Genomic DNA, 27,901 nt, shown 5'->3' with positions numbered 1-27,901 from the left:
CACAGGGAATCTCTGCTGCCCTCAGTGTGGGCTCCAATTCTCCTGCAGTCTCCCAGTGGGTTGCCAAGTTAGATCCTAATCTCCAGTTATTTCACCCCTCCCCCCAGAGTCAGGTTTTTCTGCTAGGCTCAGGGCTGGTGCAGACCTGAGGTCGCCCTGCTTATGACGTATGTCCAAAATGGCGCCTGCTCTTTGTCTTGCTCGCCTTTGAGGGGTGAGCGGAGAGAGAGAAACTCTTGTCTGTATTGGTCACTTTTTTTTTCCCTCTCTCTTCTAGTTAGCCTGGTGAACTTTTCCCCACGGAGTTTCAAGCCTTGTTCCCTCTAGTCTCCTCTTTCCGCTTGCCCGCTGGTGTCTTGGGCTATTGAGTTTCCGCTCACCTCGCGTTCCAGCGCTGGTGTGTTGAGTCTGCCGCTGGTGTCCCGAACTTGGGCTCCCACGCTCTCCACGCAGGTCCACTGTGAATCACTAGTTCCGGAAGAGTTTCCTCTGCTACTACTTCTTCCCCTACTCTTCCTTGACCCTGCAGTATCTCCACTTTTATTAACTGTGTCTTTCCAAACTCTCAGTGTGCTCCCTTCCTATCCCGCCATCTTGCCGCTCTCCTTCTATGTATTGCTATTAACAGACAGTTGGTCTTATTTATGTGATCCCTTTGGCACTTATTCCTATCTATATGATCAGTTAAACACGTAAAATTAACACTTTAGTAAGATGGCATTAATACCACCCACTTTCATGGGATTTGGAGTTCCGTGGCTAGTTTTTACCTTTACCCTTAGTCCGGGGGAACAAGTGCCAAACTACGTCTCCTGCCTCTCTTATTCCCACTCTTATTTTTTATTGGGATCAATTTTCAATTGGATTAAAACATCTATGAATAATTCTGTGTTGAATAAAGAGTTCAACCATGGTATTAAGTAGAAAAAGAACATAGTAAAAAAAATAAAATAGTAAGCTGTTCCTTGACTGTCAGGACAAGGGCTGATCAAGTCATTGCTTCTCATAGTGTCAAATTGGATTCTGCAGGTTTCTTTTTAGGTGCTCAGTTAGTTGTCACAGATCAGGGAGAATATGTGATATTTGTCCTTTTGAGACTGGCTTAATTCACTCAGCATGATGTTTTCCGGATTCATCCATTTCATTGCCATTGGCTGGATTTCATTTTTTAAAAGATTTTATTTATTTACATGAAAATCATTGCTACAGACAGGCAGCAGCAGCAGAGATAGAGAGGTCTTCCATCCGATGGTTCACTCCACAGATGGCCACAATAGCTGGAGCTGCACTGATCCGAAGCCAGGAGCAGGAACTTCCTCCAGGTCTCCCATGCAGGCACAGGGGCCCAAGGACTTTGGCCATCTTCCATTGCTTTCCCAGGCCATAGCAGAGAGCTCACAATGTGGCTCAAACTTCAACATCAGAACTCTTGAGAGACACACTTAAACAATAGCACCTTTATTAGGCACATTCTAAGCCACTGCAATCTGTAAGGGTCAAAACAAAATTGCTGGGGCCGGCAGTGTGGCTTAGTAGGCTAAGCCTCCACCGTGGCACCAGGATCCTTTATGGCTCCAGTTCGTGTCATGGCTTCTACTCTTCCAATGCAGTTCTCTGCTATGACCTGGGAAAGCAATGTAGAATGGCCCAAGTGCCTGAGCTCCTGCACTCACATGGGAGATCTGGAAGAAGCTCCTGGCTACTGGCCTCAGCTCAGCTCAGCTCAGCTCCGGCTGTTTCTGCCATGTGAGGAGTGAACCAGCAGACAGAAGACCTCTCTCTCTGACTCTCCCTCTCTTTGTAGCTCTACCTCTCAAACAAATAAATAAAATCTTAAAAAAAAATACAACTGCTTTCTTCCCTTAGGCTGATTATAATTTAGAGAAGTGGGTGGGGATCAGACCGAAACAAATAAGCAGCCAAACTTAATTATAGGTTACAATGAATGCTATCATGAAAATTAAAATGAGTACTAAAATGGAGAGTGGGGGCTTGCACTGTGGTGCAGAAGGTTAAGGCCCTGGCCTGAAGCACTGGCATCCCATATGGACACCGGTTCTAGTCCCAGCTGCTCCTCGTCCAATCCAGCTCTCTGATATGGCCTGGGAAAGCAGTAGAAGATGGCCAAAGTGCTTGGGTCCCTGCACCTGTATGGGAGACCCGGAATAAACTCCTGGCTTTGGATCGGCATAGCTCCGGCCGTTGTGGCCATCTGGGGAGTGAACCAGCAGATGGAAGCCCTCTCTCTCTGTCTCTACCTCTCCCTGTAACTCTGTTTCAAATAAATAAAATAAATCTTTAAAAAATAAAATAAAATGGAGAGTGATGAGATGGAAGGAATAAGAAAACCAGGCCCCAATGTGGAATAAGGAATCTGCCACACAGAGATAGAGGAGTAAAATTCCATGAAGAGATTACAACAATAAAAATAACAAAGGTGATGTGAGTAGAGTGAACTGAATGAGGGATAGAGGGTCCAACATGCCACAACAGATAAAGCCATGGCCTGCAATGTCAGCATCCCATAAAGGTGTCAGTTCAAGTCCTGGCTATTCTACTTTCAACCCATTCCCTGAAAATGGCCTAGGAAAACCAGCAGAAGATAACCCAAGTGTTTGAGTCCCTGCCACCCATGTGGGAGACTTAGTTGAAGCTTCTGGCCAAGCACTGGCCATTGCAACCATCTAGGGAGTGACGTAATGGATGGAAGATCTCTCTGCCTCTCCCTTTTCCTCTCTCTGTCTCTGACTTCCAAGAAAATTAAATAAATCTTAAAAAAATGAGGGATAGACTAAAACAGGGTGACAAATGGCAGATAAGTGGGAATGAGATGATGTAGGATTTTGGAGGTGTTTAGGAGAAACTCAAATTGTAAGTGAAAAGTGAAGGCATTGAAAAACTTTAAAAGGGGGTCAGAGTAGCCTGCTAAAGGTAATAGAAACCCGATCACTGCTTCCCAAGGTCTGCATTAGCAGTACCTGGAGTCAGGTGCCAGAGGCAAGTACCAAAGCCAGGCACTCCAGTGTGGAACACCAGCATCTTAACCATTATGCTAGCTGTTGCTGCGCCTGATACAGATTTTCAAAGCTGACTAGGGTTACTCAGTGGTGATAGATTTAGAATGAAATAGAGTGGAAGCAAGAAAATCTGGACAGGACAGGATTGGAAAAGAAGATAGCAAAAATTGAGAGTTCTAGCCCTAGCTCTGGTTTATTTTTTTTGGGGGGGGGGTTGTAGCTCTTTTTTCAGCTTTAATTTAATAAATATAAATTTCCAAAGTACAACTTTTGGATTATAGCGGCTTTTCCCCCAATAACCTCCCTCCCATCCACAACCATCCCATCTCCCACTCCCTCCCTCATCCCATTCTTCATCCAGATTCATTTTCAATTTCTCTTTATATACAGAAGATCAACTTAGTGTATACTGAGTAAATATTTCAACAGACTGCACCCACACAGACACACAAAGTATACAGTGCTGTTTGAGTAGTAGTTTTACAGTTAATTCACATAGTACAACACATTAGGGACTAATTAATGTAGCAATGCCATCTTACTAGTTAAAGTGATCAGTTTAAGTTCATAATTGATAAAAAAGATAGGATTAAGTGTCAAAGGGATTACATAAATAAGACCAGTGTCTGCTAATAATAATTGATAGAATTAAGAAGGAAAGAATGATCCTGCATGGGAAGCAGGATACACAGCAGACTCACAGAATGGCAAATGCCCTAAACAGCACTCTGGCTTCAGAATTAGCCCGTAAGGCATTCAGATCTGGCTAAAAATCCCATGAGAGTTTCTCAAGCATGGAAAGCCAAGATACGGTGGCAAAAAAAAAAAAAAGACCTAAATAAAAGATCTCTGTGAGTGAGATCCCAGCAGAAAGAATGGGCCATCAAAGAAGGAGGTACCTTTCTCTGCAGTGAGGAGAGAACTTCCACGTTGACTATGACCTTGTCTAAATAAGATTGGAGTTGGCGAACTCAAGAGGCTTCCATAGCCTTGGCAGCTCATGACAAGAGCCTAGGGTGATTACTGATGCCATAAACAAGAGTGTCAATTATTAAATCAACAATGGGAGTCACTGTGCACTTACTCCTCATGTAGGATCTCTGTCCTTAATGTGTTGTATGGATTTCATTTTTTTTAACCACTGTGTAGTATTCCATAGAGTATATATACCATGATTTCTTTATCCAGTCTTCTGTTGGTCGGAATTTAGGTTGATTCCATGTCTTAGCTATTATGAAGGTGGTTGTAGATGTTTGGGTTCATTTCTGGTGTTTCTATTCTGTTCCATTAGTCTATCCATCTGTTTCTGTACCAGTACCATGCTGTTTTGGTTACAACTGTCCTGTAGTATGTCCAGAAATCTGGTATTGTGATACCTCTGGCTTTGTTTTTGTTGTACAAGATTGCTTTAGCTATTCAAGGTCTCCTGTGCCTCCACATGAATTTCAGCATCATTTTTTTTTCTAGATCTGAGAGGATCTCTCAGATGGCAGAGGGTCTTTTTAAGTAGAAGTGAGAAAGTAGAGAAGATTGACCCAGGGAAGTAGAAGCCAGTATAAATGTAAATTTTGAAACCACTGAAGAAGGCAAATGAGTGGCGAGGGCTTACAATGTCCAACACAATGACCTTAGCATTCAGACTACTGGGTTTACTTAAATCATAGATGAAATCTTTTTGAGTTTTGAGAGTGAATCAGATTCAAACAAATGGTGATATAAATTAATAAAATCTATAAGTAGCTTTTCTGGGGCAAAGTGATACAATACCATGAGAAAATGAAAGGAAATTATCTGGATTTGAAACTCAGAAGATTTTGAAAATAAATATCTAAGAACTTCCTTTAGTACATGAAGATGTAAAATGGGTGGAAATTTAGAATAGCAGCTGGCATACACAGCCTTCGGATATTTGTAGGGATTTATCATATAAACTAATTACACTGTTAGGTTTAAGTAACTTTCCCAAGGTCACAAAGGTAATGAGTAGAAGTCCAAGCTTTCAAACTTAGGCAGCCTGAATCAGAGAATCTGTGTACCTAGACACTATATTATGAAGAATGGAGAAAAATGGTAGAAAAGGAGTAGGAAGACTAAATAATATTTTGTGGGATTGTGATGAGAAAGCTACTAAAACACTACTGAAATTTATGTGGAACCCCAAAAAACCTGGAATATCCGATAGTCAAAATGGTCTTTTTAAAAAAATTTTTTTTAAATTTAGGGTAAACACATTTCATGTAACTCATATATAAAGATTTAGGAACATAGTGATATTTCCCACCTAACACTCACTCCCATGCATACTCCCACTATTCCTCCTTCTTCCTCTTATTTCCTCTCTTAATTTTTACCATGATCTACTTACAATTTACTTTATCCTAATAAGATTAACCCTAAACTAAGTAAAGAGTTTACAAATAGCAAGAAGAAAAAATACTGTTCCTCAATAGTAGAGACAAGGGATGTAAACAATTATCAAATGTCAAAATGTCAATTTCATTCTTATACATTTTTGGTACTGTATTGTTACCACAGATCAGAGAAAACATAAGGGATTTCTCTTTTGGGGACTGGCTTATTTCACTAAGTATAATGATTTCCAGTTACATTCATTTTGTTGCAAAAGACATAATTCATTCTTTTTTTGGCTGAGTAGTATTCTATTCTCTCTCTCTCTCTCTCTCTCTCTCTATATATATATATATATATATATAAAATACGTGGTATTGATGAAAAAATACATTATGTATTTATATTCTCTATATACAAATGGAGTATACCATATATTCTCTGTGCAACCAATAGAATAGAGACTATATATATATCTTATATATTCTGTATATAACAATGGAACCGAATAAAGACCATAGAAGTAAACCAATGCATCTTTGACAAACATGTCAAGAATATGCATTGGATAAAGGGTAGTACTTTCAAAATGGTGTGGGGATAGATGGTTATATGTATACAGAAGAATGAAGCTAGAACCATCTCACTACATACCAGAAACCTTGAAAATGCTCAAAGATAAGAGAGAAAACATTCAGGATATTGGAATGGGCAAAGATTTTCTGGATTAGACTCAAAAGTCACAGGAAACAAAAGGATAGAAAATGGAATTTCATCCAAATAAAGAACTTTTGGATAGCAAAGGAAACAATTAACAGAGTGCATTCCCTAAAGGAAGGGAGAATACTTGCAAACTATACATCTAATAAGGCATTGATATTCAGTAAATATAAGGAACTGAACTCAATAACAAAAAACCAAATAATTAAAAATGGCCACTATGGAAAGAACGGGGCCATCAAAGAAGGAGGTACCTTTCTCTGAAGGGAGGAGAGAACTTCCACTTTGACTATGACCCTATCGGAATAAGATCAAAGTCAGCGAACTCTAAAGGCTTCCATAGCCCTGGCAACTCATGACTAGAGACTAGGGAGATTACTGACGCCATGAACAGGAGTGTCAAATTGTTAAGTCAGCAACAGGAGTCACTGTGTACTTACATCCCATGTGGGATCTGTCCTTAATGTGTTGTCTAATGTGCAGTGATGCTATAACTAGTACTGAAACAGTATTTTTACACTTTATGTTTCTGTGTGGGTACAAACTGATGAGATCTTTACTAATTATATACTGAAGTGATCTTCTGTATATAAAGATAATTGGAAATGAAAAAAAAAAAAACCCTGGTGTTAAATTGGAAATGGCATAGAAAATTAATTAATTTTTTTAAAAAAATATTATGTAGGATCTCTGTCTTTAATGTGCTGTACACTCTTATTTAATGCTATAACTAGTACTCCAACAGTATTTTTTTCATTTTGTGTTGCTATATGGGGGCAAACTGTTGAAATCTTTACCTAATATATACTAAACTGATCTTCTGTATATAAAGAGAATTGAAAATGAATCTTGATGTGAATGGAAGGAGAGAGGGAGCAGGAAAGGGGAGGGTTGTGGGTGGGAGGGAATTTATGGGAGGGGGGAAGCCATTGTAACCCATAAGCTGTACTTTGGAAATCTGTATTCATTAAATAAAAGTTTAATAAATGAAAAAAGAAAAAGAAAAAAAAATGGCCACTATGGCCGGCACCGTGGCTCAACAGGCTAATCCTCCACCTAGTGGTGCCGGCACACCGTGTTCTAGTTCTGGTCAGGGCGCCAGATTCTGTCCCGGTTGCCCCTCTTCCAGGCCAGCTCTCTGCTGTGGCCAGGGAGTGCAGTGGAGGATGGCCCAAGTGCTTGGGCCCTGCACCCGCATGGGAGACCAGGAGAAGCACCTGGCTCCTGCCTTCGGATTAGCGCATTGCGCCAGCCCCAGCGGCCATTGGAGGGTGAACCAATGGTAAAGGAAGACCTTTCTCTCTGTCTCTCTCTCACTGTCCACTCTGCATGTCAAAAAAAAAAAAGCCATTAGATCTAAACAGACATTTCTCAAAAGAAATACAGAGTTTAACAAGCACATGAAAATATACCCAACATCAATAATCATCAGCAAAATGAAAAGATCTCATTCTGGTTACATTGGCTATTATTAAAAAAATCCACAAATGTTGAGATGATGTGGTGAAAAGGGAACACCTCCACACTTTTGGTGGGCATGCAAATTATTGCAACTGTTGTCGAAACCTATGTGGAAATTTCTCAAAAATTGAAAAAGAACTACCATATGATCCAATAATCCCACTGCTTAGTATCTGTCCAAAGAAAATGACATTCATTTGTTGAAGAGACATCTACACTCTCACGCAGAACTGTTCACAGTAGCCAAGAAATGTAAACAATCTAAGCATCCATCCACTAATGAATGGATAGAGAAAGTATGGTGCATATACACCTGTAAAAAGGATGAAATCTTATTTGAAACATCATGGATTAAACTGGAGGTCAACATATTAACAGAAATAAGACTGGTGCAGATATGCGGATATCGTGTGACCTTAACTCATATATGGAGACTAAAAACAAGTGATTTCCTGAAGGTAAAAGTATAATGTAGTCACCAGAGGCTGGACGAGAGAAGAAACTGATGGTGAAATGTTGATTATAGCAGATAGGTATAAGATGTTCTGGCAATATAAGGAAGTTGACCCTGCTCCTATACCACCTACAAATTTGACTAAAGAGGACACATTTTCTAAATATAAATGCTAAAAATATTAGAAGAAAAAAACTCAGAAATGTTCATGATCATAGATTTGACAATCCTTATTTATGACTCTAAAAGCACAGCAAAAAAGAGAACAATAGATAAATTGGAATTTATCCAAATAAAACATTTTGTTAATCAAAAGATGGTATGCAAAAAGACAAAAGACAGGCCGGTGCCATGGCTTAACAGGCTAATCCTCCACCTTGCGGCGCTGGCACACCGGGTTCTAGTCCCGGTTGGGGTGCCGGATTCTATCCCGGTTGCCCCTCTTCCAGGCCAGCTCTCTGCTATGGGCCGGGACGGCAGTGGAGGATGGCCCAAGTGCTTGGGCCCTGCACCCGCATGGGAGACCAGAAGCACCTGGCTCCTGGCTTCGGATCAGTGCGATGTGCTGGCCGCAGCGGCCATTGGAGGGTGAACCAATGGCAAAAAGGAAGACCTTTCTCTCTGTCTCTCTCTCACTATCCACTCTGCCTGTCAGAAAAAAAAAAAAAAAAGAAAAAGAAAAAAAAAGACAAAAGACAAAAATAACCCACAGGGTGGGAAGAGATATTGGCAAGAATATGTCTGGTGAATGTCTTGCATCTAGAAGATTTAAGGAATTTTTGGAACTCAAGAATAAAAATACAGATACTCAATTAAAAATTGGCAGTGACCTGAATAGATATTTCTCCAAAGGAAATTCATAAATGACCAATAAGCACATGAAATGATATTTTACAATGTTTGTCATGAAGACAATGAAATAAAATATTACAATGCGATTCAAACACATTAGATACCTGTTTTAAAAACATAACAAAAACTCAAAAATACAAAAAAAATTAGAAGAAATAAAAAGAAATTCATCAGGGATGTGGGGAAATTTGAATCTTTGTGCAATGGTACCATCAATGGGACAGACACCGTGAAAATCAGCGAAAGTTCTTAAAACAGTTAAACATAGAATTTCCTTATCATCCCTGAATTCTACTCACCCAAAGCAACTGAAAACAGTTGTTCAAATAAAAACTTGTACACAGGTGTTCATATTATCAGCTTTTACAACGACCAAAAGTGGGAACGATTCAGATTTCATCAGCTGCTAAACAGATAACGGTGGTATATCCATGCAGCAGAATATTATTCAACCATTTAAAAGGAATTGAGACACACTTCATTAAGAGTGAACACTTTGTGTGCTAAGTGGGGGAGCCAGACACTAAAGTTCACACACTGTTTTGACTTCAGTTATATGAAATATAAATAATAGATACATTCGCAGAGAAAGAAAAATAGAGTAGTAGGTTTCAAAGGCAAGAGAAAGTCCTGGATAGTGACTGCTCAGTAGATAAAGGGTAGTGATGAAAATACTTTAGATTTTAATGGAAATGATGATTGTTCCATATTATGAATGTACTAAATGTAAATGAACTGAATCATTCACTTAAAATGATTAATTTCATATTATGTGAATTTTAACTCAATAACAGAAATAATCTTCAAAATTAAACAAACAAAAACAATAAATGGGGCACATGCTATGGCATAGCAGGTAAAGCCACCACCTGCTTGCATCCCATATGGGCACTGGTTTGAGTCCTAGCTGCTCCACTTCCAATCCAGCTCTCTGCTATAGCCTGGGAAAGCAGTGGAAGACAGCCCCAGTGCTTGGGCCCTGCACCCGCATGGGAGATTTGGAAGAAGCTCCTGGCTCTTGGGTTCAGATCAGCCCATCTCTGGCCATTGAAGCCATTTGGAGAGTGAACCAGGGGATGGAAGACCTTTCTCGCTCTCTCTCTCTCACTCTCTCTTTCTCTCTCTGCCTCTGTAACTCTGCTTTTCAAATAAATAAATTAAAAAAAAAAAGATAAATGAGGAGATATAAATGAACAATATGGGTTAAGCTTTTATTCTAAAAGCTTGGGTCAGCACATTTTTTCCTAAAATCATTAATTTAGTTTCGATTTTCTCTTCACTTGATAATAGGTAAAAATATACTTTTGATTTAAAAGAGTATGTTACAATTAACAAACTAATTTTTTTCTTAGTTAAAACCCTTCAGGTTTAGTGTTATATAGAATTCAGACTAAAATTTAGTACAATGGAAATCATTATTAGCAAATCAATGATCAAAGACATATTTTGTTAGTATGTTGGAATTGCATTCTTATAATAGATAATACAATACTCATGATTAATGTTGTGTATGGCATTTGTTCTGCTTGTGTATTTGATTTTCTAAAGGTATTTCAGGCATTTAGTATGTCCAGCATCAACCTATGACTAAAAGGACCACAGACTGAATTAATGATTAGCAACAAGAATCCCCATTAATGGCAGATGAATCAAACTCATGTCTTCATTTGTTACAGTAGAATATTGCATTTTCACAGTCTGGTTATAATGAACAAAAATATATTAAAATGCTCAGAAGAGTTAGAAGCTAAACAGGCTTGTGAACTCTTCTATCTTACAGCATTGGTATAAAAAGGAGGCAGTGTGTTGTGTTCTAGTGGTTACAGCCATGGACTCTGAAATCACAAAGTAAATGGGTAAATTTGATGGAACTTACAATGTTTTTGTCAATATATGTAATTATTATATCATTTAATATTATTATCTATAAGATAGAGGTTAAATATGTATAAATTAGAAAAAAGTGTTTCCCAGGATGTTCATTAATATGCTTCTAAAATAATCTTGTTAGATTTTTATTTAATGAGCTTGTCAATAGCTGTTCCTTATTTTTACTTATATTGGTCTGAATTATTTCACAAATAGATAATAAAGTATCAGAAGCTAATTTTCCTTGAAGATATTCTGCTGTTATATTTTATGAAATATATATATTTTATTTCTATTTACTTTCTCAAGAAAATTTCCAACCTTTTTCCCTTTGGGGCCAAGGAATTCAAAGGTGGTATTCCCATGGTATGTGACCTGGGGACACAGATAAGCTGCCATGGGCGGTCACCAAAACCTGCTGGTAAGTTGTTTGTTGGAGATGGAGCAGTTATGAGAAGCACTAGCAATGTAGCATCAAAGAGGGAAGCACTTTTTAAAGATTCAGTAATATTGACAACACTGCTTTTGGGCATCCTTTTTCTTTTTGGCCAGGTAAGTGGGGATGGAACAATTAAATACAATAGCCTACCAAAATCTATCAATTATTTTACTTATGCAGGCATTGTATGATACCTATACCACACTACTGATCTTCTCTCCCTGGTTCCATCTCAATTTCTTTTTGAACAAGCACTTACTGGACATCCATTCATGTAGTGTTTCCAAAAGAAACTTAAATTTTCATTGCTACATATGCTAGGTTGTGTCTTGCTATACAGGGAAATACCTGGGATTTGATTGTATTAAATTATATTTTAATAGAGACTAACAATGACCTTGAAAATTGGTTTTTCAGCAAATTGCCTCAGATCTCCCATATGTTGACGATAACTGTGAGAGCAGCAATTGATTTTTAATAGTGTTACAGTCATCAATTTTCAATAGGGTTATGATGTAGGATGGACATTCCTTACCAAGAAAACATTATCATTAATTATCCTTCCATTTAAACACACATGCATACCCACACCCATCAAAGCACTCACCTCTCTCTCAAACTTAGAACACTATGTGTTAAGATTTATAGGACACAGTCCATGCCCTCAAGAAGTTCCTAGACTTAGTATGGGATCCAGAGAAACTAGTTACTGAAAATAGCATTATGAAATAAATAACATAACAGGTTTGTAACTTTATTTTTATTTATTTATTTTTTTATTTATTTTTTTATTTTTTTATTTTTGACAGGCAGAGTGGACAGTGAGAGAGAGAGACAGAGAGAAAGGTCTTCCTTTTTGCCGTTGGTTCACCCTCCAATGGCCGCCGCGGTAGCGCACTGCGGCCGGCGCACCGCGCTGATCCGATGGCAGGAGCCAGGTGCTTATCCTGGTCTCCCATGGGGTGCAGAGCCCAAACACTTGGGCTATCCTCCACTGCACTCCCTGGCCACAGCAGAGAGCTGGCCTGGAAGAGGGGCAACCGGGACAGGATCGGTGCCCCAACCGGGACTAGAACCCGGTGTGCCGGCGCCGCAAGGCGGAGGATTAGCCTGTTGAGCCACGGCGCCGGCCAACATAACAGGTTTGTGAGCATGATGTGAAGGCATGATCTTTGACAAACTGATGCAAGAGATGAAATTCTGAAACAAGACATCAGCTCATTGAAGGAGATCGCGATCCCTTTTATACACAAAACAAAAATAACAGGTGAACCTGAGCAATCTTGGAAGGACAAGGAGTGTCTGTGGCTCATCACGTTTGTGAGGGGAGAGACTGGGGAAGAGAGGCAGCTGACAGACTTCCAGGACTTTGTTGCCATTCTGAGACCTTCTGCAGGCAGAAGCACTAGAGATTGTAAGAGAAGACAGGAAACACCCGCTCACTAAGCTGTGCTACCTGCTTCCCTGAGAGCCTGCACGCCAGCCCTCTGGCTTGCTTCCATCCTCTCCCATGTTCCTCTGCCTCCCTTGTTCACGCCCCTGCTCTCTCATTCTCCCTTTGCCTTTCATCTCCTCCCCTACTGGTAACAATCAACTAGGAAGAAGTACATTGTAGAGAAACTGGCAACAGACTGCTCACCAATGTGAGCTTTACCTTGGCCATGAATTCCTCACTGAGAACATTTTGTGCTAAGTGACTGTTGTGAATTTCTTATGAGTAAGTAGGATTTGTGTGTGTAAAACTTTGCTTCAGTTTTTAAGTGCTTATTTGAGTGTCCCTGAGAACCTTTTATGTAATACTTCAAAAAATGAATATTAAAATAAAAAACAATGCAAAATTGTTTTAGGTCTTTGAAAAGATACAGAAATGTGAGTATAAACATAGGACATTAATACTACATGTAAGCCTGCTTTTTAGGATTTAACTCACAGCAATCCACAGTGTACATTCCTGGAGAATATTTCTATTCAAACATAAATTTTTACTATAAATTCTCTTATTTTTTCAGTGAAGTTGGAAACCTTTCTAGCTCTGTATATATGCAGCTATTTAATTGATTTAATAACTTAATAGTATTCTACTGTATAGATATATCATAATGTGATCAATACTTTCACTGTTATTTGATACAATAACCACATTCTGTATGTATATTTGTTCTTAGTCTAGTATGTCCAGAAATAGATTTGCACATTTAAAAGCTAATATATATTGGCAATTCATACTATCTTAAACAGTGTATAAGAGTAGCTTTTATTTTGAAACATTGAAAATACTGGGAATTCTTTTTTCCATCCATCTCTAGCTCTGTCTGTAGTTGTATCTTTCCTTGATCAAAACCAAGAAGGCACCTAATGATTGATAAGGTAGAACATCAACCAACTGTTTACTGGCCATTTTTATGTGGTATTTTTCCTGTTTTGAGTTACCTGTACACACCTTCCCTTTTATTTTAACACTTTCACCTCGTGGAGTTAATATATTGGCCTTTTAATGAATTGTAACATTCTGATTGATAACAATATTTTCCCTTCTTATTGAACTATAATAAATGAAGAAAATTTTATTAATAAGTTATTTTTAAACAGTTGGAATAAGAGAAGAGAAATACAGAAGAATAAATCACATGTTTTTCTTTCAGAAAAAAATACTATCAGTACAATGAATGTACATTTCTTTCAATTCCAGCGTATGTCTAGTTTGAAATGCACACATGGCACTATCAAATCCTTTAGATGGAGACTTGGCTAGAGGTCCTTCTCAGGTCACATCCACTGTCATTCATCTCCACGACTGTGCTTTTCTGACTTCTTCAATCCTACTCTATTTCACCTGGTTATTTCCCATAAAAATTTCTATCTAGTGTCCTTGTTGGATGGCCTCCTAGAATCACCCTGTGGCGTTTCCCTCAGGCTACAGTATCTATTCCATGTTTCTAGCCTTTAGGATGTTTAATCCCCTATGTGGCCTGACTGCCTTCAAATCAATTTTTGTCTTTAATGTGTTTGTAGTGCTCCTGCCAGTTTATGCTGCTTTTCTGCTGAGCAGGTGCAGCAGGAGCCCAGGTAGTGTGGAGTGGCACAGGGAGGAGTGAAAACAGACACATTGATGGTGTCGGCTACGGAGGAAAGGTGGTGAAGACACAAGTGGAGCACCCCTAGTATTCAACTTAGTTGAAATAAGGATTAATGCTGGTTGGTTGTTAAAATGGAAAATAGTTTAGAAAGTCTATTAATCTTGGAAGCAAATATTGTAGATATCAGTAAAAGAGATGAAACCCTTGAAAATATACTTGATCCTATTTGTATCCATCAGAATGTTATATGGGTCACAATGTCATATGCCATGGTATTCAGTTCATGTGTGGAACAATCATCTATGATGTGTCTGTGATTAAAGATGAAACAGTCTAGAAACTTATGCAAAGAAAATATTAAGTTAACATATCAGGCTGAACTTGATAAAACTGATAATATTTGACCATCTTTTGATCTACTGAAAAAGTGATTCATATAATTCAAATTAATAAATGCATATGTACAAATATGATTAAGAATTTATTGATAACAAAGATAAGCATCTATTTATTTTCCATATTCATCTTAAAACATGGGTGTTCTATAGAGTTTACCTTGCAACCTTCTCTTTCTTTTCAAATGTACTTTATTAACATCTTTCATCTATTGATTTTTATTTCTACATATGTTATTAAATGACTTCTCCAGTTATATGAGCAATGCATAGTTAAATTTTTATTATGAGTGTTTGTTATGTCTTATTTTTCTTTTTATAAACAATGGGTGCAATAAGTGCCCAGTAAGCTTACTTTTTAGTTTATTTATTGTCAATAAACAGAGTAAATTCTTGAGGTAGGTCATAGAATAAGCAAAGCTTTTCACTTCTGCTATCTATTTTTTTTTTTAATTTGACAGGTAGCGATATAGACAGCGAGAGAGAGAGAGACAGAGAGAAAGGTCTTCCTTCCGTTGGTTCACTCCCCAAATGGCCGCTACGGCCAGCACTGAGCTGATCCGAAGCCAGGAGCCAGGTGCTTCCTCCTGGTCTCCCATGTGGGTGCAGGGCCCAAGGACTTGGGCCATCCTCCACTGCCTTCCCGGGCCACAGCAGAGAGCTGGACTGGAAGAGGAGCAACAGGGACAGAATCCAGTGCCCCAACCAGGACTAGGACCTGGGGTGCTGGCGCCGCAGGCGGAGGATTAGCCAAGTGAGCCGTGGCGCTGGCGCCAGCCCCTGCTATCTATTTTGAATGTGTCTTCTAGAAATGTTGTATCAACTTGCACCACCATCAACAGTGCATGAGCATGCCTATATCTTTATAGTCTCATTTATAAGAAGTCATCACCTTGTAAAACACACTGACAATTTGTTATTTACCAGGTTGTCAATGTATTTTATTTTATTATTTTAAGATTTATTTGTTCATTTGAAAGTCAGAGTTACACAGAGAGGGAAGGAGAGGCAGAGAGAGAGGTCTTCTATTTGCTGGTTCACTCCCCAGATGGCTGCAATGGCCAGAGTTGAGCCGATCCAAAGCCAGGAGCCAGGAGCTTCTTCCTGGTCTCCCACATGGGTGCAGGGGCCCAAGCACTTGGACCATCTTTCCCAGGCCACAGCAGAGAGCTGGATTGGAAGTTGAGCAGCTGGGAGTCAATTAGTGCCCATCTGGGATGCTGGCACTTCAGGCGATTGCTTTACCTGCTATGCCACAGTGCTGGCTCCATCAATGTATTGTAAACACTGCATATTACACGTCTTTGATTACTAGTGTGTGGTTTACTTTTAATGTGATTATCTGGCCATATGGATTTCATCTTTTGTTAATGTCTTTATTTTGCCCATTTTAAATCTGAATTATCATACATTTTGCATTTACCTGTATGGAAAAATTGATTTTATATTAAGTATGTCAACTTTTGTTTGATATTTTGCAGCTATTTTGTATAAATTATTTACAATTCTTATATTTCTGTATAAATAATTATATATGTATCTACATATATGAGTACTATATATATATATTTAAATTATTTCTATTTTAATATTTTGGGTATTATCCTTGGTTTCTTCAATTATTTGTAAACATGAGTAATGTTTAGTTTTCCAAGCTAATTTTTGTCTAGGCATTCGTGTACTTCCTTTGGGTTTCTGTATTTAACACTTAAAAACTCCAATACTTATTTATGTCAAGAGGCAATGATCATTATTTTTGCAAGTGTCACTTGTCCCAACATCCCTGGTTGAGAGTTCATCCTACTCATCATATGATAGCATTCTTCCTGATAGGTTATTGTGGGCTCTCTCTGACTCTTTCATTTTGTTCTTATATTGTGACCATTTGAAAGGAGAAATATTATCAAGCAATTGCTTATCATCCTTCAGTAACTCTCTGTTGCTCTTTGGATAAAAAGCAAAATTCTTATCAGGGACACCACATCGTAAGGCTGTCCTGTCACTTCGGCCTGTTCTTCTGCCCCCTGGCCTTCCTTGTTCAGAGTGTTTACATGCTATTTCCAAAATCTGTACTGGTCGAGTTTCCTTCATCAGCCTCTGTAAGCACTGATGTGCTAAGTCACATCATCCTTAGAGCATTTTATTATTTTCCTTAGTATCAGTCATCAACGTATGTCTGTGTTGATGGCTATTTACTTAGCTTTGCCTGAAGTCACAATCAGTGTTTTAACTCAGAACTTTACATAGTTCCATGGGAAATTTTAGATGATTTTTAATTGATTTGGTGGATCTCTGTATACATGAATGTTCAAAATACCATGTGCTCATGAGACTTTTAATACAGATTTTAAAAATGATTGAAATTTGTTTCCTTCAATATTATTTCTGATAAATTCCCTTTATTCCTGTTTTGTTTTTTATCTCTTAGGTAATACCCTACAAAACCAATGTATGCAGTGAATTTCACTGAGGTTTCTGAATTTGTATTCCTGGGACTTTCTGCTTCCAGACCAGTGCAGCATTTCCTCCTTGCCTTCTCTACAGTGTTTTATGTAATAATTGTCCTGGGAAATGTTCTTGTTGTATTTACTGTGATGCTTGATTCTCATTTACATTCTCCCATGTACTTCCTTTTAGGAAACCTCTCGTTTATTGATTTATGTCTTTCTACATTAACGGTTCCTAAGATGCTTTCTGACTTGTACTCTGATAGAAATACCATTTCATTCCAGGGATGTGTCTTTCAGATATTTGTTCTTCATGTCCTGGGTGGGTCTGAGATGGTGCTACTAATTGCAATGGCCTTTGACAGGTATGTGGCCATATGCAAGCCCCTCCACTATCTGACCATCATGAACCCCCGGATGTGCATTTTGCTTTTGTCTGGTGCTTGGGTTATTGGTCTCCTTCACTCATTGGCTCAGTTAGCTTTTGTGGTTCATTTGCCTTTTTGTGGTCCTAATGAGATAGATAGCTTTTACTGTGACCTTTCTCAATTTATCAAACTTGCCTGTGCAGATACCTATAGAATGGAATTCATGGTAACTGCCAACAGTGGGTTTATTTCCACAGGCACTTTCTTCTTATTGATGATCTCCTACATCTTCATCCTGGTCACTGTATGGAAACGCTCCTCGGGTGGTTTGTCCAAGGCCCTCTCCACTCTTTCAGCTCACATCACGGTGGTGGTTTTGTTTTTTGGACCATGCATCTTTGTCTATATGTGGCCATTTCCCACAGTATCAGTGGATAAATTTCTTGCCATTTTGGATTTCATGATTACACCCATTCTGAATCCTGCCATATACACCTTGAGGAATAAGGACATGAAGACGGCAATGAGGAGACTGGTTAGTCATGTACTGAGTCTGAGGAAAATTTCCTTAATAACTTAGATCACAAGTGCTGTCTTCTGAAAGTTATTCTGTAGACACAAATGCTTAAGAGGTCACACTGTCAGAGACAATTGTCCTTAATCCATCAGCTCAAAAAACTTTTGGTAATTCATTCCAACTCCATGACCAAGAATTTAATTATATATTTACTATTTATCATCAACTTTACATAGTTTTATGACTTTAAAACACAGAAAACGCACTTTTTCCTGTATCCCACATTTTGACTTCTGCACTGAATAAATTGAAACATTTTTAATGAATTTCAGCCTTCAGTGCTATATTTGTCATTACTACTGGTATATGTAGTTATTTTTTCGATGGTCACTAGGTTGAAAAGTATTGGAATCTAAAGAGCATGATGGGTTTGAAACAGTTTTTGGTAAGCAAACTGGTTCACATTCTAGTTGAATAAAGTTTGCCATTTCATTTCCTTATTTTAGACTATTATTCATATTAATAAATGTACTATTACATGATTATAATTTTTGAATTATAATTCTTGAAAGAACTTAAATTTAATGAGTTAAATATTATTATTCATATATGCAGGAAATAAGGAATATGACAAAGGAATAGTTTGACAGTTACTGACATTACTAAAGGAAAAAGTTACTATTCCTTACAAGTTTGAATTTAACCATGCTCATAAATGTGGTATGGAAGGAAAAAAATTATGGTTTTAGAAACAGCACTCAGCCAAAGAAATTAGAGATATTATGAAAGAAGGAGCCTTGCTGGACAAGATCTTCTCTTAGAGCTGATCTTTGAGTAGGTGATTATTAACTTAATGAGGCCAAAACACAAACCACAAACATACACAAAAAATTCTCTGACCAAAAAAACTGACCATTGATCAAAACATGTATACACTGAAGAACACCCAGATTTTCCATGGGCTATTGAAATCTGAACCTTACCGATGCTGATTCTGGCCAAAGACAGAGAAAACCATATGATAATATTCTATCATAAGTTATAGGTCACTGAACCTGCAGACCAACACAAGAAAGAACACACTGAGCGAGAAATTCAAAACCCCATGATGGAAATGGCTAAGAATATCAAACTTAAAAGCAAAAACTTACTTAACACAGGGCAAAATTTGAAAGAACAAAATTCATTTCAGAAATGAAGAATAAATTACAAGGTATCCCAAGGAATATAATGATCCAAGTTGCAAATAAGTTCTAAAAATGAAAAGAACCAAGAAAATTAACTCTAATTAAAGCAGAGATAAAATGAGATCAGAGTCAAAGTTATATAGCACCATGCAAATGATATCCAAAGTATGCATTATTTTAAAATGAGGCTATTCAATAAAACTATTTTTTTTTTTTGACAGGCAGAGTGGACAGTGAGAAAGAGACAGAGAGAAAGGTCTTCCTTTTGCCGTTGGTTCACCCTCCAATGGCTGCTGCAGCTGGCGCGCTGCGGCCGGCGCACCGCGCTGATCCGATGGCAGGAGCCAGGTGCTTCTCCTGGTCTCCCATGGGGTGCAGGGCCCAAGCACTTGGGCCATCCTCCACTGCACTCCCTGGCCACAGCAGAGAGCTGGCCTGGAAGAGGGGCAACAGGGACAGGATCGGTGCCCCGACCGGGACTAGAACCCGGTGTGCCGGCGCCGCAAGGCGGAGGATTAGCCTAGTGAGCCGTGGCGCTGGCCAAAACTATTGTTTTAAACTTTTTCAGTGTCTAAAAATAAAAGAAAGCCATATTCAACATAATCAAACAGGTTATAATATACTTGGGAAAACAAATATATCCTAGTAAAATTGTTAGGCACTTAGAATGCCATTTCTTCTGTGTCTTCTTAAAAATGTTCAAATATTCAAATTGGAGAGAAAATCAGGTTGACATCTGATTTATTGATAATTATATATGAAAAGAGGCAATAATGGAACCACATTTTCAAGAAACTCTAGGAAATAAAATGATAGATAATATTTAACACACAGGCAATCTGTTTTTAAAATATATACCATAAGTATAGAAAAAATTTTTAAGGGTGTAAGCTTATGAGAACATTGCACATGTAAGCACTACCTCAGGAATCCACTGGCAACCAAGCTACATCCTCTCAAGAGTTACTTAGGAAAGTTCCCTAAACTGGTGCTCAGAATTTAATAACACAAACCAAAGTAAGTCTACACGTGAAAGAATAGTAGTTAAATGTTAATTGACCAATGAAACACACCACATTTTAACGAGGGGCAAGGGTGGAACAGAAAAACAAAAAGAAAAAATATGTTGATTTCCTCATCAGTAACAGGTATGAGTCAGAGGATATTAAAAAAAAAATCTGGTAACTCAAATAATGGAAACTTATGTTTTTTTCCTAAGTGGGAACTAAAGGTATTACAGAAAGGTAAACACAAAAGTTATAAAATTTGATACCAAAATAATGTACAATTCAGACTGGCATTTACAATAGTGGTTAAGATGTCTCTTGGAACTCCTGCATCTCACCTCTGGAAGCCTTGGTTCAAGTCCTTGCTCCACTTCTGATCTCAGCTTCCTGATAACATATACTCTGGAAAGTAGAAAATGATTCAAGACTTGGGTTTCTGCCATGCACATGAGAAACCCAGACTGAGCTCTGGGCTCCCAGCTTTGGCCTGGCCAAGGCCTGGTTGTTATGAGTATTTGAAGAGTGAATCAACAGGTAGATAATTTCTCAATCTTTTTGTCTTTCTGCCTTTCAAATAAAATGATGATAAATAAAAAAAATACAAAATGAAAAAGAGCAAATAGAGATAATATTATGAAAGACATGAGAATAGAACAAGAAAAGCAATAGAACATCTTTTTATATATACATGTAACTTAAAGCATCATATTTTTCTTCATAAGACATGTCAAAATTTTCAGTAAAGTAAAATAAAATAAAAAATTTAACATCAACACAAGGAAAGTACGAATTATAGAACTTATTAAAATACAGGATTATGTAGAATAAAAGTCACAGTACTCATTTATTTTATTCAATAGTCCTAATTTATTATTATATTCACATTAAAAGTTTGGAATAGTCTGTATATAATATAGTATGAAAGAAATTTTTACTAGGAATCTAGATTTTCCATGCAAGAGAAAGTAGGCATAATGCAAACAAAATCATTTTAAAAGCTTATAGCATTGAATATTATTGAACATTTAATTTTTAAAATTATTTAAAAAATTCGATTAGTTTAAAAACTAAGTTTCTATTAATTAATAAATTTAATCCATGAGTTCTGCTTCATAATATTTGGCACTGAATATTAACCATATATGAAAAAAAGAAAATGAGAAGAAAAACCAGACAACAAAAAGAAGCATATAAAATATATTTATATTTTATTTTATATTTATAAATTTAAATATTTATTTATATTCATATTATATTTTATATTTATATTTAGATGTGGATTTAACACATTAAAATGTGATTAATTAATTAAACTATAAGAAGGAGGATACGAGCAGAGAACTAGAAATTAGAAAAATGAATTAAATGTAAATTCCGGAATTCAAAAATGTAATGTCTAAAGTTGAGGACTTTGTCAATGAATTGGATTGAAAATTTATGAGTTGGAGGAGGCAGAAAAAATACATTCTTGTTTGACACTTTTCTCAGTTTGGGAAACTTCTTACCTATTATATCTACCAGTGTCACCTCTTTATTTGCTGTTTCCTTGTAAAACTCTAGTTTTACTCATGTTAGATCATTTTGACATCTCCTATACAGCCTGCATGCTTTTCTCTCATTTTATTTATGTTTAAAATATTTTTCCTTTAACCTAGGTATATTTAATAATGAAAACATGAATCTTTCACTAGCATGTTTTCATTAAAGTAATACAAAAGGTTTTTCCCCATATGAAGGAAAAATTATCCTAGATGGAATTTCACAAGGGTAAGAAGAGAAACTGAAAGAGTTTATATGTGCTTAAACTTAAAGGTCTATAAAATGATAATTATGTTTTTTGTACAGAATTATAACAAAACCACAAAAATAAATGTAATTTATAAGATCTTAGGTAATTGAACTGTCTTGCAATTGATACACAGATTAACATATAATTTACAGGCCTACCATATCCAAAACAGCATAGTATGGACAAAAAAGTAGACATGTGGACCAAATCCCCAAAGTAAATCCATGCATTTTCAACCAACTTATCTTTCACAAAGCTGCTACAAACACTCCTTGAAGAAAGGACAGTTTCTTCAGTAAATGCTGCTGGGAAAACTGGATTTTCACACACAGAAGTTTGAAACAAGACCCCAGCCTTAATCCCTATAGGAAAGAAACTTAAGTTGAATCAAAGACCTAAATGAAACTGTGAAATGAATGGATGAGAAAATTTGGGAAACACTTTATGATGTAGGCATACATAATTAATATTTGGATGAAATCCCCAAAGAAAGGGTAATAAAAGTAAAAATAGACAAATGGGATTATATCAAACCACGAAGGAAACAATTTACAGAGTGAAAAGATACAGAATGGGAGAAAGTATCAGCAAAATGCATGACATAATGGATTAGTTATCAGAATATATAAGCAACTCAAGAAATTCAACAACAAAGTCCAGATAAGAAATGGACAAAGGATCCTAATACACATTATTCAAAAGAAGAAATACATATGACCAAAAAATCCAAAAAAAAGTGCTCAGTATCACTGATCATGGGCATGCAAATAAAAGCCACAATGATCTATCATGTTATTCCAGTTAGAATGGAACAAAAAATGTAGCAAATGCTGGTGAGGTTATGGAGAAAAAGGAACCATAATACACTGTTGATGGGAATGCTAATTCATAGAGCCACTATGAAAAACAGTATAAAATTTCCTCAAATATTGAAAATAGATCCACGAGGTAACCCAGCTATCTTATATCCAAAGGAAATAAAATCAGCATATGAAAGAGTATTGCTGGGCCACAGCTTACTAGGCTAATCCTCTGCCTGTGGTGCCAGCACCCTGGGTTCTAGTCCCAGTTGGGGCGCCGGATTCTGTCCCGGTTGCTTCTCTTCCAGTCCAGCTCTCTGCTATGGCCCAGGAAGGCAGTGGAGGATGGCCCAGGTCCTTGGGCCCTGCACCCGCATGGGAGACCAGGAGGAAGCACCTGGCTCCTGGCTTTGGATCGGCGCAGTGCGCCAGCTGCAATGCGCCAGCCACAACGCGCCAGCCATAGTGGCCACTTGGGGGTGAACCAATGGAAAAAGGAAGACCTTTCCCCTCTCTCTCATTGTCTAACTCTGCCTGTCAAAAGTAAATAAATAAATAAAATAAGATAAAAATAAAAAAGAAAGAGTATTTCCATTGCCATATTTATTACAGCACAAATAAGAATAACAAATACCTGGAATTGATTTATATGTCTTTAACTGGTTGACTGGATAAAAATATGTGATGCATATACACAATGGAATATTATTCATCCATGAAAAAATAAGAAATCATGACATCTAGAACAAAATGGATAGGATTGGAGGTCAAATTTTTTTTAATGAATAAGCCATTCACAGAAAGAAACTATCACATTTTCAGTCAAATGTGGAAGTTAATCTATACATTTACATATATATGTTTATATATATAGATATATAGCTACACACGTATTTATATGTCTATATAAATGTGTAGGTGACATGTTATTTTGTATATAGATATTAATGAATGTCTCATGTAATTACAACCCTCACATAATAATATACCCTTCTTTACTCATTTTACCATTGTTCTCATGAACTCTGTATTATGTAGTATTAATAAATCCACCACTGCTGTTAAAATAGTGAGGGGTTGTGAGCAAAGATGGTAGTATAGCAAAAGGATAATCTGAGTCACATGAGGCAAAATAGATTGTTAAAAAGGAGAGAAGATACACTCTGGAGATAAGAGCTGTGGGAAATTCGTGATGGGAAGCCCAGGACAGTAACAGAGAACGGGCAGGCCAACACTGAAAGAGCAAATAAGAAAGGGAAGTGGTGGAGGATCAGACCAGGAGGTTGGTGCCAGCCCCCAGCAGACCAGATGAGATGGGAAAACGTGGGTCTACAGAGCTGCAGATAGCTGTGGCAGGGAGGGCTTGGTGAATTGCTTTTGAAGTTCCATCTGTAAAAAAAGAGAAGGTATAGGCCCAGGAATAGAGCGGTTGTGCACCCCTCTTCCCACCCCTCTCCCCTATTCTCCCCTCTTTCCCAGACCTGCAGACATCTGAGGAGCCATTTTGTTTGTTTACATTTTCAAACCTAAGCAGCGGACTGTCAGCTTTGCCTCCCAAGTACATGCCCATCAATAGCTGGGGCCATCTCACCACACCTGCCACCCAGGAACGAGTACTCGTTTATGAATGAAGGAGAAATAAGGATCTTACAGAACAAAAAGAAATTGGAAGAATTTGTAACTACTCTCTCAGGCCTACAACAGAAGCTCAAGGATGTGCTACACACAGAAACATAGAAACAGGAACATCACCATGAAAGAAGGTGAAGACAGAGAATGACCCAGGAAAAGTACAAAGGAAATTAAAAATACAAAAATGTGACTATTTACGGAAACATGGCATGGCAAAGTTGGTACTTGAAAATAGTCAAACTGAATATATAAGGTCTCAACTCCCCAGTTAAAAAAAACGGATGGGCTGAATGTATTAAAAAAGAAACCCCATCTAATTGCGGCCTACAAGAAACACATTTTACCACAAAGATGCACACAGACTGAAAGTGAAAGGAAGGAAAAAATAATCCATGCTAACAGAAACTAAAAAAGAGCTGGTGTGGCCGTCCTAATGTCAGCCAAAAATAAACTTTAAAAGAGACAAAGAAGGACTGTGGTGGAATAAGAAGGCCATGCCAAGATGGCCACTGGTAAGTGAGTGTCAGTTATTCAGGAATGGCGTTGAAACCCACCTGGCAATGGAGCCTGCCTGGCAAAAGTCTGTGATTGGATGGCTTTGGAAACCACATGACAATGGAGTCTGCCTGGCAACAGGCTGTGATGGATGGCTTCGGATACTGCCTGGTCACAGGTTGTGATTGGTTAGGGCATAAACTGCCCCTTGACTGGATTGGCTGCCTTGGCTATTTAAGCTACTGTACCAATTGAAATAAATGAGTCTGTGGGTGCTCGCCTCTGGCATGCTTTCACCTGACTCCTGGGGTCTGGGTGGTGACTCCGCTCCTCCTCTCAGAATGAATCCACATAAACAGAAGGACAATATATAATGACTAAAGGATCAATTCAACAGAAAGATGTGATTATCTAAAAGAATTGTTAAAATATTTAAGGGAGAAATAGACTCAAATATAATAGTAATGGGGACTTCAATACTCCACTTTCAGCAGATCAAAGAGACAGAAAATCAACAAGGAAATAATAGAGTTAATTGACACTATAGACCAAATGGACCTAACATATTTACAGAGCTTTCCACTTTACAGCCACAGACTACACATTTTTCTCATCAGTGCATGGAATTTTTTCCTAGGATTGACCACGTGCTATGCCATAAAGCAAGTCTCAGCATTCAATAAAATCAAAATCACACTGTGCATATTCTTGGACCATAAGGCAATGAAACTGGAAATCAGCAACTCAGGAATCTCTAGAACATATGCAAACACATGGAGACTGAACAACATGCTCCTGAATGAACAATGGGTCATAGAAATAATCAAAAGAGAAATCATAAAATTTCTAATTTCTAGAAATAAATGAAGATGACAATACAACATATCAAACTTAGGGATTCAGCAAAAGCAGTGTTAAGAGGAAAGTTTATAGCAATTGGTGCCTACATCAATAAACTGGAAAGGCACCAAATAAATGAGTTATCAATACATCTCAAGGATCTAGAAAAACTGCAGCAGACCAGACCCAAAACTAGTAGGAGGAGATAAATAATTAAAATTAGAGAATAAACCAACAAAATTGAAGCCAAAAAACAATATGAAAGATTAGCAAAATGAAGAGCTGGTTTTTTGAAAAAAAATAACAAAAATGACACAGGATTGGCCCAACTAACCAAAAAAGGAGAGAGAAGACCCAAATCAATTAAATTAGGTATGGAAAAGGAAATGTAACAACAGACAACACAGAAATAAAAAGAATCATCAGAAATTACTAGAAAGAGCTGTATGTGAACAAACTGGAAACCTATAAGAAATGGATAGATTCCTGAACACATACAGCACACCAAAATTGAGCCATGAAGACATAGAAAACCCAAACAGACCCATAACCAGAGAGAAATTGAATCAGTAATAAAGACCATCCCAAAAAAGTGAAGCACAGGACAAGATGGCTTCACTGCTGGATTCTACCAAACATTTAAAGAACTAACTCCAATTCTTCTCAAGTTATTCAGAACAATAGAAAGGGAGGGAATCCCCAAAAATTCTTTCTATAAAGCCAGCATCACATTAATTCCTAAACCTGGAAAAGATGCAACAGAGAAAGACAACTAGAGACCAGTTTTCCTGATGAACATAGATGCAAAAATCCTCAATAAAATTCTGGCCAATTGAAATCCAACAACACATCAGAAAGATAATTCACCCAGACCAACTAGGATTTATCTCTGGTATGCAGGGATGGTTCAACATTTGTCAATCAATCAATGTGCTACCTCACATTGAAAAACTGAAGAACGAAAACCATATGATTACCTCAATAGATGCAGAGAAAGCATTTGACAAAATACAACACCTTTTCATGATGAAAACTCTAAACAAATTGTGTATAGAAGGAACATTCCTCAACACAATCAAGGCAATTTAGGACAAACCCACATCCAGTATCCTATTGAATTGGGAAAAGTTGGAGGCATTCCCACTGAGATCCGGAACCAGACAAGCATGCCCACTCTCGCCATTGCTATTCACTGTATTCTGGAAGTTTTAGCCAGAGCCATTAAGTAAGAAAAAGAAATCAAAGGGATTCAAACTGGGAAGGAGGAAGTCAAACTATCCCTATTTGCAGATGATATGATTTTATACATAGGGGATTCAAAAGACTCCACCAAGAGACTATTGGAACTCATAGAAGAGTTGGTAAAATATCAGAATATAAATCAATGCACAAAAATCAACAGCCTTTGTATACACAGGAAATGTCAAGGCTGAGAAAGAACTGCTAAGATCAATCCCATTCACAATAGCTACAAAAAATCAAGTACCCTGGAATAAATTTAACCAAGGTTGTCAAAGATCTTTATGATGAGAATTACAAAACATTAAAGAAATAGAAGATGCTACAAAATTTGGAAAAAATTTCCATGTTCATGTTGGAAGAATCAGTATCATCAAAATGTCCATTCTTCCAAAAGCAATTTACAGATTCAATGTGATACCAATCAAAATATCAAATACATTCTTCTCAATCTAGAAAAAATGATGCTGAAAGAGAACGATAAATACACATTCAAAAAGTAAACAAGGGGCCAGCGCTGTGGCACAGCGGATTAAAGCCCCGGCCTGCAGTGCCAGCATCCCATACAGGCACCGGTTCAAGTTCCAGCTGCTCCACTTCTGATCCAGCTCTCTGCAATGGCCTGGGGAAGCCATAGAAAGTGGCCCAGGTCCTTGGGCCCCTGCACCAGTGTGGGAGACCCAAAGAAGCTCCTGGCTCCTGGCTTTGGATCAGCTTAGCTCTGGCAGTTGCGGTCACTTGGGGATGATGGAAGATCTCTCTCTCTCTCTCTCTCTCTCTCTCTCTCTCTCTCTCTCTCTCCGGCTCTATCTCTCTCTGTAACTCTGTCTTTCAAACAAATAAAATAAATCTTAAAAAAGTAAACAAATGGAAAACCCATGTGTAGGCATATTGCATCCAAATGGCAGAAATCCAGAGGCAGAGGCAATCAGTGGCAGGGGAATATT

At 37.7% G+C, this 27,901-nt stretch overlaps 1 protein-coding gene across 1 annotated transcript; it reads left to right on the top strand.

The window, feature by feature from the left end:
• The first annotated feature begins 17,077 nt into the window (after nucleotides 1-17,077).
• Nucleotides 17,078-18,028, top strand: LOC133770539 (olfactory receptor 4F15-like). The gene has a single exon (XM_062206617.1). The coding sequence runs from the start codon at nucleotides 17,081-17,083 to the stop codon at nucleotides 18,026-18,028; it is 948 nt and encodes a 315-aa protein (XP_062062601.1). The 5' UTR covers nucleotides 17,078-17,080.
• Nucleotides 18,029-27,901: the final 9,873 nt, after the last annotated feature.

Source organism: Lepus europaeus, chromosome 11, assembly GCF_033115175.1.
Source record: "Lepus europaeus isolate LE1 chromosome 11, mLepTim1.pri, whole genome shotgun sequence".
In the NCBI taxonomy this organism is placed as follows: domain Eukaryota; kingdom Metazoa; phylum Chordata; class Mammalia; order Lagomorpha; family Leporidae; genus Lepus; species Lepus europaeus.
Note: the sequence above shows the minus strand (reverse complement) of the source record. Positions and strands in the feature narration are given on the sequence as shown.